The sequence below is a fragment of the Gaeumannomyces tritici genome (assembly GCF_000145635.1).
Source record: "Gaeumannomyces tritici R3-111a-1 unplaced genomic scaffold supercont2.10, whole genome shotgun sequence".
NCBI lineage: Eukaryota > Fungi > Ascomycota > Sordariomycetes > Magnaporthales > Magnaporthaceae > Gaeumannomyces > Gaeumannomyces tritici.
In genome coordinates, this window is record NW_008804554.1 from 698,634 (window position 1) to 713,916 (window position 15,283).

The 15,283-nt window shown below is 59.1% G+C and overlaps 4 protein-coding genes across 4 annotated transcripts; 3 read left to right on the plus strand and 1 right to left on the minus strand.

Moving 5' to 3' along the window:
- On the plus strand, positions 1–2,053 carry GGTG_13087 (hypothetical protein). Its single transcript, XM_009230989.1, has one exon. It carries the CDS (start codon positions 300–302, stop codon positions 1,593–1,595), a length of 1,296 nt encoding a protein of 431 aa, XP_009229253.1. The 5' UTR covers positions 1–299; the 3' UTR covers positions 1,596–2,053.
- Positions 2,054–2,061: 8 nt separating this feature from the next.
- On the plus strand, positions 2,062–3,221 carry GGTG_13088 (hypothetical protein; the record flags this gene model as incomplete). Its single annotated transcript, XM_009230990.1, has 3 exons — positions 2,062–2,207; positions 2,641–2,847; positions 3,002–3,221. The coding sequence occupies 3 exons, from the start codon at positions 2,062–2,064 to the stop codon at positions 3,219–3,221; spliced, it is 573 nt and encodes a 190-aa protein (XP_009229254.1).
- Positions 3,222–3,937: 716 nt separating this feature from the next.
- Positions 3,938–7,250, minus strand: GGTG_13089 (hypothetical protein). The gene has a single exon (XM_009230991.1). It carries the CDS (start codon positions 7,098–7,100, stop codon positions 5,238–5,240), a length of 1,863 nt encoding a protein of 620 aa, XP_009229255.1. The 5' UTR covers positions 7,101–7,250; the 3' UTR covers positions 3,938–5,237.
- Positions 7,251–7,934: 684 nt separating this feature from the next.
- On the plus strand, positions 7,935–12,318 carry GGTG_13090 (hypothetical protein; the record flags this gene model as incomplete). Its single annotated transcript, XM_009230992.1, has 9 exons — positions 7,935–8,499; positions 8,737–8,929; positions 9,231–9,339; positions 9,584–9,862; positions 10,090–10,322; positions 10,489–10,594; positions 11,028–11,069; positions 11,283–11,562; positions 11,667–12,318. The coding sequence occupies 9 exons, from the start codon at positions 7,935–7,937 to the stop codon at positions 11,942–11,944; spliced, it is 2,085 nt and encodes a 694-aa protein (XP_009229256.1). The 3' UTR covers positions 11,945–12,318.
- Between the last annotated feature and the right edge of the window lie 2,965 nt (positions 12,319–15,283).

Consider the following 15,283-nt stretch of genomic DNA (forward strand, 5'->3'; position numbering starts at 1 on the left):
TGGAGGACAAGTACCTATGTAGTGAAGGGAGAGACGGAGCCCAATTCATATCCACCAGCCCAGCGACGCCCAGGCAAGAAAAGGCCCCTCCATATCTATCCATCCATCAGGCCCTCGGCATCCGTCCAAGTCGACGTGAGCCGACCTGGCGTCCTGATCAGACTTACTACTACTGCCGCCCCTCCTCCCCGCCAAAACCAACACACTAACTACCTACTCCCCGCACCACAACCGCCACCACCTTGCACAACCCCCCCGCCCGCCCGCTGCTGGATCAGCGCCCCAAAGCATCGCCCACGATGACCTCCCGGGGCGAGGTGGTGTCGTCGGTGCTCACGTTCCTGTCCAGCAACAAGACGTTACGGAAAAAGGCCATCAAGACAGCGTACAAACATGGCGACAGGCTCTATCCCATCGTGCAGAGCATCCAGGCGGCCGCCTCGGGCGCCTACATGCTCAACAACACGCTCAATGGCACCCTCAACGGCACCACGCCCCTGACCATGGCGCAGCTGCGCGAGAGCGCCGACCTGACGAAAAAGACGGTCGGCGACGTCGTGGCCGTGGCCACCGACGTGGCGCGCGAGCTCGGCGCCCTCGTCACGCCCACCATGAACTTTTTGACCAACTCGGGCGCCGACTCGGCCGTGCTCTTCTCGTCCTTTGGCTCCATCGCGGCCGCGGGCGGCATCGCCTTCGTGGCCGTAAAGGTGCTGCAGGGCGAGGCGGCGCTCGAGCGCATCGCGCAGTCGCTCGACGGCATCCACGCGGCGCAGCAGGCCCAGGTGGCCCTGACGGCGCAGCGCGACTTTCCCGCACACGTGCACGAGATGGTGCACGAGCGCGTCATGCAGACGTCGGCCGACCCGGACATGGACCACTGGTTCTTCGTCTGGCACCCGGACAACGACTGGCACCCGGGCTTCTTCCGCAAGCTCGAGGAGCGGCCCATCGGCCCGGCCTTTTGCGGCTACACCCACCAGCTCGACACGGCCTTTGCCTTTATGCGCGCCGCCCGCCGCCGCATCGCCGCCAAGGAGGCCCAGGCCCGGTCCAGGGGTAAGGGCCGGAAACCCGTGCGCCTGCACCTGCTGATCCCCGCCTACCGCCACATCCTGATCCTCGACCCCGTGCGCGTGCCCGACGACATCGGCGACTTCGTCATGGAGGGCCGCATCCACGACAACCGCTACCTCGTCGTCTTCAACCTGCCCGCCGACCACGCGTCCCGCTACACGCGCGACGTGGGCACCTACCGCACGCCGCCGCGCGAGCAAAACATCATCGAGCGCGTCGTCGAGGTCGTCATGGGCGCCGACGCGCCCCCGCCGCCCGACTACCGCACCCTCGGCGGCGGCGACCTGCCGCCGGACGGCGACAACAACCACCACGACGACGCCGACGCCGCCCCGCCCAGGACCAAGGAGGAGGCCGCCGCCCTGGCCCTGCGCCGCGCCACGCCGCGCCGCGAGGACCGACGCTCGTCCTTCTCCGGGCCCGACGCCCCGCACCGCAAGGACGACGTCGTCGTGCGCGAGACCAAGAGGATGCATAGGAATAGGTCACGCCGCGCCAGCGTCGAGGCTGGCCACTGAGCTGCAGGCGTGTTTTTGTTTCTGCTCTCTTCTTCTTCTTCTCCTTCTTGTCATAAATTGCATCTGCATCATGTGTCAGGCACAGGCAGCATCTTCTCTTCATTTTCTCTTTTTCTGCATCTTTCCACCGGCAGGGTTTCTCACCTCTTCATTTTTTTTGTCATTTCTTGAACTATCGGCGCACGAGTTTCATTTTTTCCTTCACACTATACCATACAAGGCAAGATGCCACTGAACGCTGCCACGCTTTTTTAACGCAAAGGAACAGATCTCCTCATCCCCATCGAGGCCCAGTATCATGCGGGATCGTCGGCCTATCCTCGGTCTGTTGGAAATTGCAAAAGACCCCGGATCCGACAACGAGTTTTTAGATACCAAACAAAAAAAATCACAAAAGAATGATACACATGAGCTTTCCATTGTGCTTCGTAGTCGCTTCACCCATCCAAACACCTCAGCGGAGCCGATGGGAGGCCTGACGATGCACAACCGCCCATGTCGTCGTCACCGCATCTTCGGCGAGATGGAAGGAGCAAGACACACGGGCACGCCGAGCGGGAGGATTCACGACACTACAGGGGGACAGTGCTGGGCCCCCGGGAACGCCGGAACGTGAGCGAACAAAAAAAAGTCACGACGCGGCCAAAATGCGCAATGATGAATCAAGACCGGGGCCGCCATCATCCCTCCTTCCTCATGTCTTCACCGAGGTAGACGGGAGACCCGCAGTTGTGATATGTCAGGGAGGGAAGGGGGGCTGCCTCCCGGGTGGGTTTCCGCGCCTCTTTTTCAGTTTGGCCCCCAGAAAGAATTCGGCAACGCACTCTTGAGGATGGGTAGGATTTTGCATTCTTCCAGGGCGCCCCGCGGGAAGGATTCAAAGTATGCCTGCGAACATGGGATGACAAGGCCGGGGCCAACCGTGTGCCTCATGACGCTCTTCTCCCCCCTTTTTTTTTATAGATTGTGGGGGGTTCGCCCGGCTGGGCCGTCGATTCCCCCGGTTGGCAAGAACACCACACCCATGGCGACCAGACTTCCCCAGCCGCCCGTGGCCCCCCCAGGAGAGCCGGCCTCGCCCGAGATTTGACGATATGAAGCCGCAGCGGCATGTCGTGATTGGGCAGACTACGAAGCCTGTTTGGTTCCGCCCGACGAAGGACTCCATCACCGTCCCATCCGGCCCCCCCGAAACTCGGACCGTCAATCTCCTCTCCCGGAACTCTGGTCGTGACACAGTAATTAGCGCCGGGTATGGCTTTTGACATGACCACCTCGGCGTTGCGAGCCCTTTCCACTTACCAGATGGGAGGGTGCCTAGCGTTGGATGAGACATAAGGTCGCGCCACCTCCCGAGCCGGCCTTGGAACTCCCATGCTAAAATCCGAAACCCCGAGACATTCCAGCTCGTCAGACAGGAAGGGCATGTCTGCCGCAAAAGGAAGGAGGCCCGCCGCCGCCCCCCGGGGAGCCCCTCTCACACACACACACACACACCTCGACCGCCGCGAAACCTCCCCTCACCGCGCCCATCCATGTCTCGTCGAGGGCCGTTACGTCGACAAGCGTCACACTCCACCTCGCCCTCAGGATCCGCTGGAGAAGGGTGCCTGCTGCTCGCACTAGGCACACGCCCTCTCGGAATCACCAGCCAACCAACATGCGCCCCGATCAGACATTTCGGACTTGGGGGCCAGGCCAAGTCCGGATCGGCTGTAATCAACCGTCTTCAGAGACAGAGGCCAGTCCTGTAATCATCCTTGTTTGAAATCACCGACCCTGTCCGCTTTTTTTTTTTCAGCAATCCCCTTTCCCGTCGCCAAAGCCCACAGAGCTCGGGCATAACCAAACCCCCAACCCGTATTACCCGGCTTAACCTGTGCCGGGAGAGCCGACTGCAAAGTGTAATCACACACAGACATGCCCTGGAGGGAGAGAATCATGTGTCACGCGCAATTTCCTAGTCTGACGTGTGAAAATAATATCCCCATATTCATATCTCCCTAGCTACCTACCCTTACTGTGATATCACCGGTCAACCCGGCCGCTTGTTCGGCACCGAATGGCTTGTAAAATACGAGCACTGCTGTTAATCATCGAACATTGCCCAAGATGCCGAACCGCTGCAGCATGACGCGACAGAGAGCAGAGCAGTTGCTGAGAAATCAAGTAAATAGGCCCGAGGACAAAACTAGGCCGGACCTAATCTGATCCGGCCGCAATCCGGCGCCCAACCTTTGCTTGCTCCTCGTATAGCCATCCCGGTTTGGTGGCAAGCCCGCAGAACCAATTCGCCACGCGCTGATAAGCGATGCGGTGGCTAGCCGGTGAGCAAACAAAAGTCCTTGTTAATATTGATACCTGATTAATCTAACTAGCCCTCTGTTACTTTACCATATCGTAATATTAAAACGCTCAAATCCAAGCAGCACAAACGATAGGGTCAGAAACATGCTCAAGGGTATAAAAAACAAACACGATGCATAGAGCCATTATACGAGCTGACAAGAGCAACTTGGAAAAATGTATATAGACATGACAATCTAAAAAAGGGTCGTAACATCATAATCTGGATTGTGAGTGCAGTGCGCAGGAGAAATGATTTGAAAGAAAAGAGAGCAGCTTGTTCTCTGAGAATGCTCAAGACGCCATGAGCAACAGCGGAGATGCCAGAAAGGTGAAGCATGAAATCGAACAGGTTTTGGTAAAAGCAAGGGATGCAAAAAGAAAAAGAGAAGAAAAAAAAACGGCAGAGAAAATGGTAGCCACAGTTTCGAGGGCTGGGCGGTGCATCAGCTGATAATAAGAACAAAAATTCCAATCCAAAAAAAAAAAAAATGGCGAAAGAAAAGCCCACTGTCATCCAAGTATACTACGCCCGTTGCAGTGGAGCGGTCGAGATACTAGGAGTGCCAGCAAAAGTTGTCCATGAAGCCCGAACAGAAAAAATTGGATAGGGGTAAAATGGATTTTGACAGAAGATGGCGGAAAAGCGCAAACACTAGACGAGGCAGCTGGGTAAGACAAAATATAAAGGTAAATATCAGAGTCGAGGGAGCCTTGCCGGAAACCGGTGAGGAACCACGTGAGGACTCGGTTGACTGGAATGCATGCGAACCGTCGTTGGCCGTCACACCGGTGGTGGCGCCGGACGGCAAGCTCCGAGCCGCATGTCTTGGATTCTGTTGGTTCTTGGTCTGCCGCTTCGCTTGCCCCCTTGACGTCCTCGCCAGCGGGGCAACCCTGGGCAACCCTGGGGAGGTGGGTGGCGTGTGGGCGCGTCCTTGTGCGCGTGCGTGCTTGTTGTGCCTACGCCCACCAACCCCCACGCTGCCACCACTCACAAAGCCGGTAATCTTATGCAGAGGGAGTGCCCGCGCCGGCGCATACGAAATTCCGCGTCTGTCATGTGAGAGGGGAAACGACGACCATCCAGGCTTCCTTGCACCGCACATGTGCTTCTTTTTTGGGGTCCCTTCTTTTTGTGTCGTCCACCGACCCGGAATCCTCGTCTTGGGGGTTTTCTTTCTTTAATTCCCCTCTTTTGACTGTGCGACAATGCATGCCAACTTGAATTGACGGCAATTGGACCAACGCTCTCGCCGTCATAACGCGTGCCTCGGAGCAAGGTGCCGCAAACTTCTATCGCGGTCGCCTCTCCTCCAACGGCACCGTATCGCCGTAAAAGCCACCGCCATTGGCCAGACAGGCTAGACAGACGCCACCGTCGTGCACACGTGTGTGTCTCTTCCAGCTGGCGCTGGACTCGTCGTCCATCGACGCAGTCTCTACATGGGCACTCATCCCTCCGTGGCCTTGGTCCTGCTCGTGGTGTGACGGCAGACCCGTCGCGTCGTAATGGCCGTGATGTTGCTGCGCTGACGGCTGGGGGTATTGCTGGTAGTGGTGATCGAAAAAGGTCGTGTCGCGGCCGTAGTCGCCGGACCCAGGCGGTGGTGGTGGGAGATACGTCGCGTCCGTCCCGGGAAAAGACAACGGGGCAAAGTGCTGAAGAGACGGGTAAGTTGAGAAGCCGGTTGTTTGCCACTGCTGCACGTCCTCATAGCCAAGGTCCCCTCCACTTGTCCCATAGGTGGTCGGTGCAGCGTCGGGTTCTGACCCGGATGACACCATTCGATTATAGCTCCTCCTGCGTGGTGTCCAACGCCCAGCGTAAGAGCCCCCAGTGGCAAACCCGGCCGAGGTCGATGTTGAGGACTGAGGAGAGAAAGAGGTTGTGTCCGAGGGCTGCCCCATGGATGGCATCCCAGCAGACATGTAGTCAGGGTTCGGCTGGTGGATAAAGGACAGCCTTGCGTCGCCGCCGCCCAGTTCGGGCGGTATCGAGGCGGCATATGTGGGACGTCGGTCCTGAAAGGCAAAGGCGGCCGGGAAGTGAGACGTGGGGTCTGGGGACGCCGGCGCACCCCCGAATTGTTGAGGAGTAGCCTGGCCTAGCTGCGCGTGGCCGAAGTCCGAGTTGTAGTTGCTGTTGAAAGAGTCCTGCGTCACGCCCGGGGCTGGTTCAAGGCCGGCCGCAACCGACCACGATGCCGACCCTGACGAGATGGTGCCAGGCACATGGTGGGCGACGGTGGCACTACTGCCGCCCCATATAGCCGTCGACGAGGCACCCGAGCGAGCTTGCCGAGATGCGCGGGCGTCCAGGGCCGGAGCCCCTGACCAGCTATCGCCACCTTCCATAGTCGGCACGTCCTGGGGCCCGACATCCGGCTCAAGTGTCGCTTGCGACTGGGGGAAGAATGAGGGGTTGGGAGGGGGCACCCTATAGGGCTGACCCGCAGCCTTTTCAGCAGCAGCAGCAGCAGCAGCAGACCGTGTCCGAGTTAAGTGGACGCCTGACCTAGCCCCGTCCTCTTTGGTGCTGACTCCACGTGACCGGGCGTCGACCATTTCACAGGATGTCTGATGATGACGGGACCCTTGATCCTGTGGCTGTCGTTGTTGTTGTTGCTTCTGTCGCTGTTGAGGTGGTGAGAGCGGAGCCCGAGGGACGGTGCTCTCCCCGAACCCACCGGCACGACGCGCCAAGTTGGATGGCTCGAAAATGCCCCAACGCAGCCACTCGTTTGGCTGCGCGCTGCTTATGCCTTCTTTCTCACACCCACCACCTTGACGGCCGCATCCACTTTCTGATTTGGCACTAGTTGCGGGGGTGGTGAGGCCTAGCGAGGTCGGCCGTGAGCCTGCACAAGGGGGTGAGGGCACTGTCCTCCCTTTGAGTCGGCTGGCACTTGCGATCCTGGAGAACAGGGAGAAGCGAACAGCAGCAACCACAGCCGCGAGTAGAGCGATCAATGCGACTGCGTATATATGTGTGCAGAGCAGCTTGTCGAGAGCGCCGCGAGGATGTGACTCGGTCTCCAAGCCTAGGCTGACGTTGTAACCCTGACTAGGAGTCTCGCTGCCGTTGCTGCTGGTGGTGCTGATGGTGGTGCTGACGTCGCGCAAGAAGAGGCGTGGTCGCGGTGTAAAGACAGGCATGTTGGGCTGAGAAGCCGATCGAGAAGTGGGATCGGTGGGTGTTGGCCCAAGGGCATGCGGCTATGTATACCAGGGCGAGACAGTGAGTATCAGCCAGCCCAAGTGGTGATGCAGTCCACCCTTGAGGAACCGTAGTGCGTCAGGGGGGTGTGCAGCCCGCTGTGGTGAGAGTGTGGAGGAAAGGGGGTAGGGGGTGTGTTAAACAGTACCGTGGACGGAATCCTACTTGTCTTTTTTCCTTCTTTTTGTGGGCCTCCTTTTTATTCCTGTTGTTTACCCTCCCGTTCTTTTTTTTTTCTCCCCTTTATTATTCTTCCAGACACACCGCAACCAGGGTCCTGTACCCTGTGCGGGCAAGATTCCAAGCAACACCCTTTTTGGCGTCTGAGATTTTGCGGTTTGGTGCCACTACTGGGGGCCGTCCCAAACAGGCGATGTACGCCGCGTGCCTCCTGTTGTGGTGTGGCTTGAGCTGACGCAAGATGGGTGTGTTCGAAAAATGCGGCGAATTAGGGTCGCAACTGTTGGGCGCTCTAGTGAGCGTAGACTTTGCGGAGAATCGAGGGTCAATGTTCCGGGTGGGTTGGTCGTGTAGGCGGTGGCCTCCCAGGGGGCCTTGTGATGCTGGGGGCTCCCTGCTGGCTCGACCTCTGCACCTGTGGTTTGCTGACAGGTTCAAAGACTGGGCCTGAGTGGCAGAGACGCGAGCGTGAGAGAGCTCTAAAGCCGCACACACACCAAAGGCAGACCCAGAATATTCCTGCGAGCGGCTGCAAGGGATGCGGGACCACCCTGCAGCGACAAAGCCGGCCAGGAGCGGCAGGCTCTGACCGAATGTCACGTCTGCTGTGCGCTTTTTTCGAGGGGGTGTGGGTGGATAGGCGGGAGTTTGCACAGCCTCCTTCTAGCGGCTTCAGGGTGACCCCCGGGTTAGGGGAAGGAGTCAGTCGGCCCACGAAGCGTGCGGCACACGGGTGGGCATCAGCCAACGCAGCCCAGCCGTTGAGTTGCTGCAGGTGCGCCGTGTCACACAGAGGCCCAGAAGAGCGGTTGACGTCAGGCGCGGCGCGCGGCCAGCGGGCGTCCAATCGTGGCGAGGCTGGCGGCCGACTTATACGGGTTGGCCTGTTTGATGGCCGCGTGCGCCAACAACGAGCGGGCAGAAAGGACCAGCGGCGACCAGAGAGAGACTGGGGGCAGGCAAGCTTCGAGGCACGGCGAAGAGGCACAGTAATGTGGACGAAACAGCGACAGCTCGGCAAGCCTGGGCCGAAACCGAGGCCGCTGACGGGCAAAGGAGGCGGCGGCAACGAGGCCAAAGTAGCTGGGGCTCGGACCGGGGAGGCTCGGCCAGGTCGAAATGGAGGGCCTGTCGAGGGCAGGAGGCAGCGAGTAACCCGTGCGTTAGAAGCCGTGCGGCAGGGCCAAAGGGCAAGGGAGAGATATGGCTCCTTCGTCGTCCGACTCGGGGCGGCAGTGGGGGTTGACCCGGAGACACGACAGGAGCACCGAAAGCCCAAATAAGAGGGGGGAAAAGAACAAAAAAAGAGATGAGACAAACCCACCAGCTGGGCTCGGGCAGATCTATAAGAAAACAGGACTGGATCAGGCTAACCGATGCGCGACTTGCGAGCAGGTAAAGCGCCGACGCGAGGGGATCTTATAAGTGGAGTCGACAAGGCCGTCGGTGCGCGAGGTGATCAAGATAATAGGAGCCTAGGAGGCCAGCCAATCAGTCCAAGGCAGCATCCCGAGCTACCGGGATTCGACTTGGGCAAAATGGGACCAAACAACAGGAGCAGGGGTAAGAACACGGGCCAGGAGCATGGGTAAGAGGAAGCGAGGCCATGTTTGGGCGGGTTGGATAGGTGCAGCGCGGTGGGCGAGTGGCAGGGCGCGGTTGGCGGTCATGGTGATTTTTTCTGCTCCAAGCTAAAGTAGTAGGCCGACATGAGGGGAGGAGAGCTAGCACAGGTGCTAGCCTTAGCAACTCGCCATCTTGCAGGTCGATCGGAAAGCGTGCTAGGTACAGAGCGGAAAGCTGGCCGAAGACCAAGGTGGGGCCGGGCAAGGAAAGAAAAAACAAAAGGAAAAAATGGCAGAAAATGGCTTGATTCGATCGCCTCTCAGCCGACCAAATTTGCCTTTGTGTTTCTTCGGCCCCGGCCCTCTCATCTCCGAAGGTCCCAGCCAGCCCAGCCCAAGGCACGGCAAGGTTGGCGCACGCGACAGCGCCGCGGTGAGAGGAAGAGGGAAATGGCACCGAGACCAGAGGGCGATAATTGCGGGCCGACGGTAGGTGGTCAACCAGGCCCCCAGCTGCGGTCAGCGGCCTATGAGGATGCAGGCCAGGCCAGGCCACCAGCAGCAGCTTGAGGGAGGAAACTCCCAAGTAGTGGAAATGCAGTGCTACGACATTTGTGGGAGGTGGCTTGCTCGCTCTTTCCCATTCCCAAGGAACGCAGCAGCCGGCTCACTGACAGGCAGGCACGTCCTGCAAGACCAGCTCGGCGTGGGGCGGCCCTGCCCCCTCTGGGCTGCTACTTCCTTGGATGGTGGGGACGAGGAGAGGGGAAGTGGTGCATTTGGACAAGGGGGCGTCCAGGGGTGTTGAAGATGCAACCCCTACCGAGCCAGCCCTACGAGCGAAACGCCGCGCGCTAGAGGTGCCAAGCGCAGGGGTCTCCTCGGCCACTGGCCACGAGCCCCAGCCGCCGCCGCACGCAACGAAACAAGAGGCGGAAGGTGACGGCGACGGACATGTACGGGTGCGGCGTCTCATGTACCCGAGAGTCAGCACACGAGAGACGGCCTGGCAAGCAAGAAATGAAGCAAGCACTCGAGCGCGTGATGCAGGATGAAAAGGACAGCAAAGAGACTAAGGTCTAGAAGCGCCCACGTTGCCGCTTTGGGGCTGGCGGCGGCAAGTATCACGGAAGAGGCACCGCGGCCATGGCCCCTCGCAATCTAACCTCGCTCGGGCGGGTAGGAACAGATTGGCTGGCGGTCGAGAGCCGGTTCAGCTGAGGTGAGCTTTCGCGCGGCGCCTACATCAATCAAGACGTCAGAGCCGCTGACCAAGCCCAAGGTGCCCGCCCTGGGAGTGACGGTGGAGCTTCGAAGCCCCCGCCAAAGACGAGGTTGGCGGAGCTGCTGCCTTGGGACTGGAAGCGATGAGCATTGCTTACAGTACATGGTCCCTTTAGCCGAGCCCACAGTGCTGTGTGTAGTGCATACTTGTAGTGCATACTTGCCAGACATCACAGGTTGGCAGAAACCAATCGGGTGGAGAGAGCATGGGCGGGGGGCATGCATGGAGCTAGCCTCGCAGATGCGATGGAGACAAGTCAAGGTCGAGACGCAGGGTGGCAGGCAACCCGACTCACAGACTCGCAGGCAACCTTCTCGATACGACGGCACGCAATGGATGCATTGCACTGGCCAAGCCAGGCTCATCCACGCACGCCCTCACGCACGCCCTCGCCCAGCTGTCGGTAGCATCCACCAGCCCAAACCCCCACAAAACCATGCAAGTCGAGCCCGCCCGTCCTTGCTCGCAGGTTCCCTCTGTGTTCTCACCGCCTCCGCGAAGTAGCACGTGCAGTTGAATCTGGACAGTTGGAGCTGAAGACACAAATGGCCCCCATAGAATTTCGTATGAAGAGTGTGTGCGCGTGTGTGCGTGTGTCACTGTGAAATTCCTGGGTGTGTGTGGCCGGCAGAAACAGCGGTTGATCGGCGTGGCCCGCAGAAGCACCGCTCGAGATGCAGCTTCGACGACGCAGTTGGCCAGCACATGTGAGCGAATCAAGCGGCCATGTTTCGGCCCTGGACTTCCTGTTTGAATTGCGAATCGACATATGTGGGGCGGTGGTTGTCCTGTGAGCCTGCGCACCCGCCCCCGCACTGTTGCCAATTGCATCACAGCGAGCGTGGTACACCGGCTTCGAAAGCTTCCGTGAAGAGGCGGTAAGCCATTCCAGAGTATTTTTAAAAATCCGAAAGCGGCATAAATACCTGCATCTGGGATAGATAGTTGGTGGTGGTGGTGTGAGGCCAAAAAGGGGCGTGAATGTGGGAGTCAGTGGAGGGTGACCCGCCGCCATGGAAATTCCATGGCGTGGGTTTTGCTATTGCCAGAACAATTCCACTGCATGCAAAATGGCCAAATCCCGTGTACAGCTTTGCCGCTGCGGCTTTGCGGGAGCCCAGAAGGGAAAGGCACAGTCCTCAGCCGGCCCCCAACTGCGCGAACCCCCGAAGGCCAGCCGACGGAGCCGAACGAAGAGTAGCGGTGGATGCCGTCGAGGCGACGGGCTCTCGCTCGGCGGCTTCAGCGGCTTCAGCTCGTCTTGCGGCATCTGGTCCATACGAGATTTTGCCACCGTTGACGACGCTTCGCCCCGTTTTTCTTTCAGCTCCAGCTCTCCAGCCCGCCTAGCTGCGCGTCGTGGTCTTTGGGGTCCGGAATTAGGGGAACAGGAAAAAAACAAGCAAGAAAAAAAAGCACAAACAATACGACAGCCAGTCGACCGTCGATCTTGCCCAATTCCAAACCAACTACAGCCAATTCCATCGCCCGAATGCGACACCGACAAGAAAGGCCAAAGGGCAAAGATTGGTGCGCCAATCGTCCAGACCCCCCGCCGGCCGTATCCGACGCGCTTGGAGTGCACAGCCCCATCGGCTGCCTCCTCAGCCCTACCACTACCAGATGGATCGAGCCTTCCCTGCGCGGCAACGCGTCCCTTGCCCGCCCACTGGAAAAGCCAAGGCAACAGACACCCTCGTCGGCCGACCCAATTGAGGCTCTTCCTGATGCAAATCTGCACTCTCCAGCTTGAATGCCCTCGCCCTTCTCTTGCCCACCCCACGTGTTGCTCCCGTATATGACGGGCCATCCACTAATCGCGCGCCTCCTCCCGCTGTCGCCACTCTCCTGGAAACAAAGGACCGGCGCTCCTAGACCATTGGTTCTGATGGTCCTGATCTCGATGCTTCTTTTGCCCATCGCACCTCAACCCTTGCCCCTTGCCTTCTGCAACGTAACTCTAGCTGAGTTGGATGGCGAAACGACAAGACGCCGCTCGCCGACCCTGGCCCGCCTTGCACGCTGCAATTTCCAATGCCCGCCCTCGTTGGTCGCCCCTCGATCCGTTTCGGTCCTTTCGCCGACTTTCCTTCCTCATCGCCGGTCTCTCTGCTAGCCTCCCTTGCCTGCTCTCCGACGTCGCATTGCGCTCTCGACTCTGCTTCTTGCCGACCTCGTGTTGCTTCACTTGTCAGCAAACGGCTCCCATTGATGCGTCCCTTGCCGTCAGCAATCATGACTGCCCGCGCGCTCTCACAGGCTGCAATACGATGGCTTGTCAACACACCTTGACGAGCCTCCCGTCCTTGTATGCCCAAGGGTGGGCTAGCCCTCGCACCAACCACCGCTGCATATCGTCTAGATGCTGGCTCCTAGGTGGTGGCTCCCAGGTGGTGGCCCGCGGAACCGGCACAAGGCCTCGCTCGGGTCGCCGCCGTCGCGCTCCTGTTTCCGAGTCACGAGCGACACTCCTCTCCTAGTGGACAGGATACGACGCCCACCGCCGCCACGCTGGCCCGTTCCCAACAACGGCGAACGAATGCCTCGCTTGATGGCGCCGGCTTTCAGAACCAACAAACAATAGACCCCATGAGCGATGGCTGGCGCGCGCCTCGTCGTCTACTCCTATGGACTGGCCCACAGACCCACATCGGGTCCCCAAATATTACATGCGCCAGCCTGCGGCGCGGCCTTTCTTTCTGTCCGCGTTACACTTTTCCAGACGCGCCTTTCGCTCCCCTCCCCTGCTCTACCCTGCCAATCCCAGAGCCGCGCTTGACGTGCATCAGATCTCACTTTGATCTAACCCGCATGGTTCCCTTCGGGCCTGTGCATGCACCCCGTCGTCACCCGTCCTGGAAGGTTGGCGGATTTCGCTCCAATGTCGCCTTGCAGGAAGCTGGAGCCGCAAGTGTGTGGCGTCTTTCGACTTCATCTCGGTCTGCTTCCTCGTTCGTGTCCGCTCCTTGGGTTTTCCTTCAGTCAGCTCATCTTGGCAGTGTCGAGAGCATAGTGATGACGCCCGGTCGGAACACTTTTACGTCCCACGGCAGATGATTCTTGCCATCATGGGTCGAACCCAAGCCTCACATTGGCGTGGTCGACCGACACGCTGACGAGAAGCGCTGCATCTCTTCTCGCATCATGCGCTTGTGCCTCCGCCACATGGCGGTCTACGGCTCCCGATTTTCCGCCATTCGTTCTGCTAACTCGAGCTCGAGACCTCCAATCGGGTTGTCCAATACACCGATACCGGCGCGGGCCCCTTGCCAGAGCGATCGGCATGGGGCTGCTCGAGACGCATGCAATGCACTATACATACCCCTTTGCTCGGGCGGGATTTCCGCGTGATCGCGTCAGCTCCAAGTGGACACTATATTCGCCTGTATAATGGCCAAAGCAGCGTCTTTGTCAGGGCATCTAGGCGAGCTAGTCCCATGAAGCGCGCCATTCGCCCCGGTTCTTAGGATCCGCCCGATTATTGGCAATGGCGCCGTGGGTCTGGAAAAGCCTAACCAAGTGCCCTCCCACGCCTCGGCCTCTGCCCAAAGTCCGGACCCCCAAGGGTCTCTTTATTGTTGTCCTCTTGGGGCAATTCCAGCCAGTCTCTGGCGGATCACCCGGCAGAAGTTGATCCCCGAGCCGTCGAATCATATCGCCGAATTCGGCACATTTGGCTGCCCAGCAGCGGCAGTGCCGGCTGAAGTGCTAATTGCCCGCAGGCACGTCGGCCGGCTACTCATCATGAGCAAAGACTCGACCGGTTCCCAGGGGTGGCTGGCCGCCGCTTTCTCAACGCGGCCTAGTGGCAGGGCTAGTAGCTCGAGCGAGCCAGCGCGCGGCACTCGCTACCAGGAGAATATCACGCATATTCGCTTGGCCCACATACACCCAAGCGGACGACTGACGCGCCGTCACATGTGACCTGTTTAGCACACCAACCTTTACGTATCTGACGGCAGCCGCCAGCGAGTACCTTGCTTATCACCGGCGCGGGTTTGGGGACAGGGCCGGCTCCGGTGCCGGCTGCTCGCCCTTGGGCTTTTTGCCCATTGACTGTGGCAGAATCGCCTAGACTAGTCAGTGGTCAGCTCTTGGACGCTGTGGTTAGACGTGATTTCGGCCACAAGGCTGCTGGTGCTATGTGGGAGCGACATGCATGGCGGACGTGGAGCCGGCATTGTATGTGCGCGTCCACCCCGAGGCCGGAGGCTTATCCGAGCCGAATCCATGTCAACATGTTGTAGCACAAACATTGATTTAGAAGTAGATGCCAAGGCGCGCACAATTTGCAGCCTGACCAATACTTCCGGTCCAGATTCTGGCCACAAGACCCAGAGCGTACGGCATCTCCCCGTCTCACGGTCCGTCCCAGGGGGAGAATAATGTGTCCAATGCTGACCTCAAGGAAGTGGGTATTTCCAAGCTGGGCCTACACAACCAGGTAGCTACCCTAGATACGTACCTGGTGGCTGTCCACAACGTCAAAAGAGGCAGTTGGTGCTGCACGTGCACATTGCAGAACCGTCACGTTTCTGGCGCCACCACCACACAGCCTCCACAAACCAGGATTCTTGGCGGGTGTGGTTTTGCGTGCCTTTGCGTGGAGATGAGGCTAGCCCGCTTTTGGTGCACCAGTGCGATGTGGACGCCGTTGGTGGGAATAAAAAAGGAGAGAGAAAAATAACAAACTAGCGGGGCGGTGGCGGGCGGTAAACAGAAGAAGAAGAAAAACGCCCTCCCCATCACCCGTTTCTCCACCTTGAGCCGCTTGCTTTTTTTGCCCTGGGGTTTTACGGTATTGATCATGGAGAGAAACACCGAGCTCGGTTCAATTTGCCGTCGTCAATAGGCTGGGCGCCAAGAGGAGCCAATCTTAACATCCAGTGTATTTTTCTGCTTTGTGTAATTTTTGGCTGGCATAATCCCTGACGGCATTCACATCACAGGGAGAGAAAAAGAAATGTGGCGTTAGGCAGCTGCGTTATCATCCTCCCTCTCCCTCCTCTCACGTAAACTTGATGTCTCTGCCGCCTAGGTAGCCCTAGAATACGAACTACCCAAAACGGACCGGGGGGGGGGGGGGGAGGGG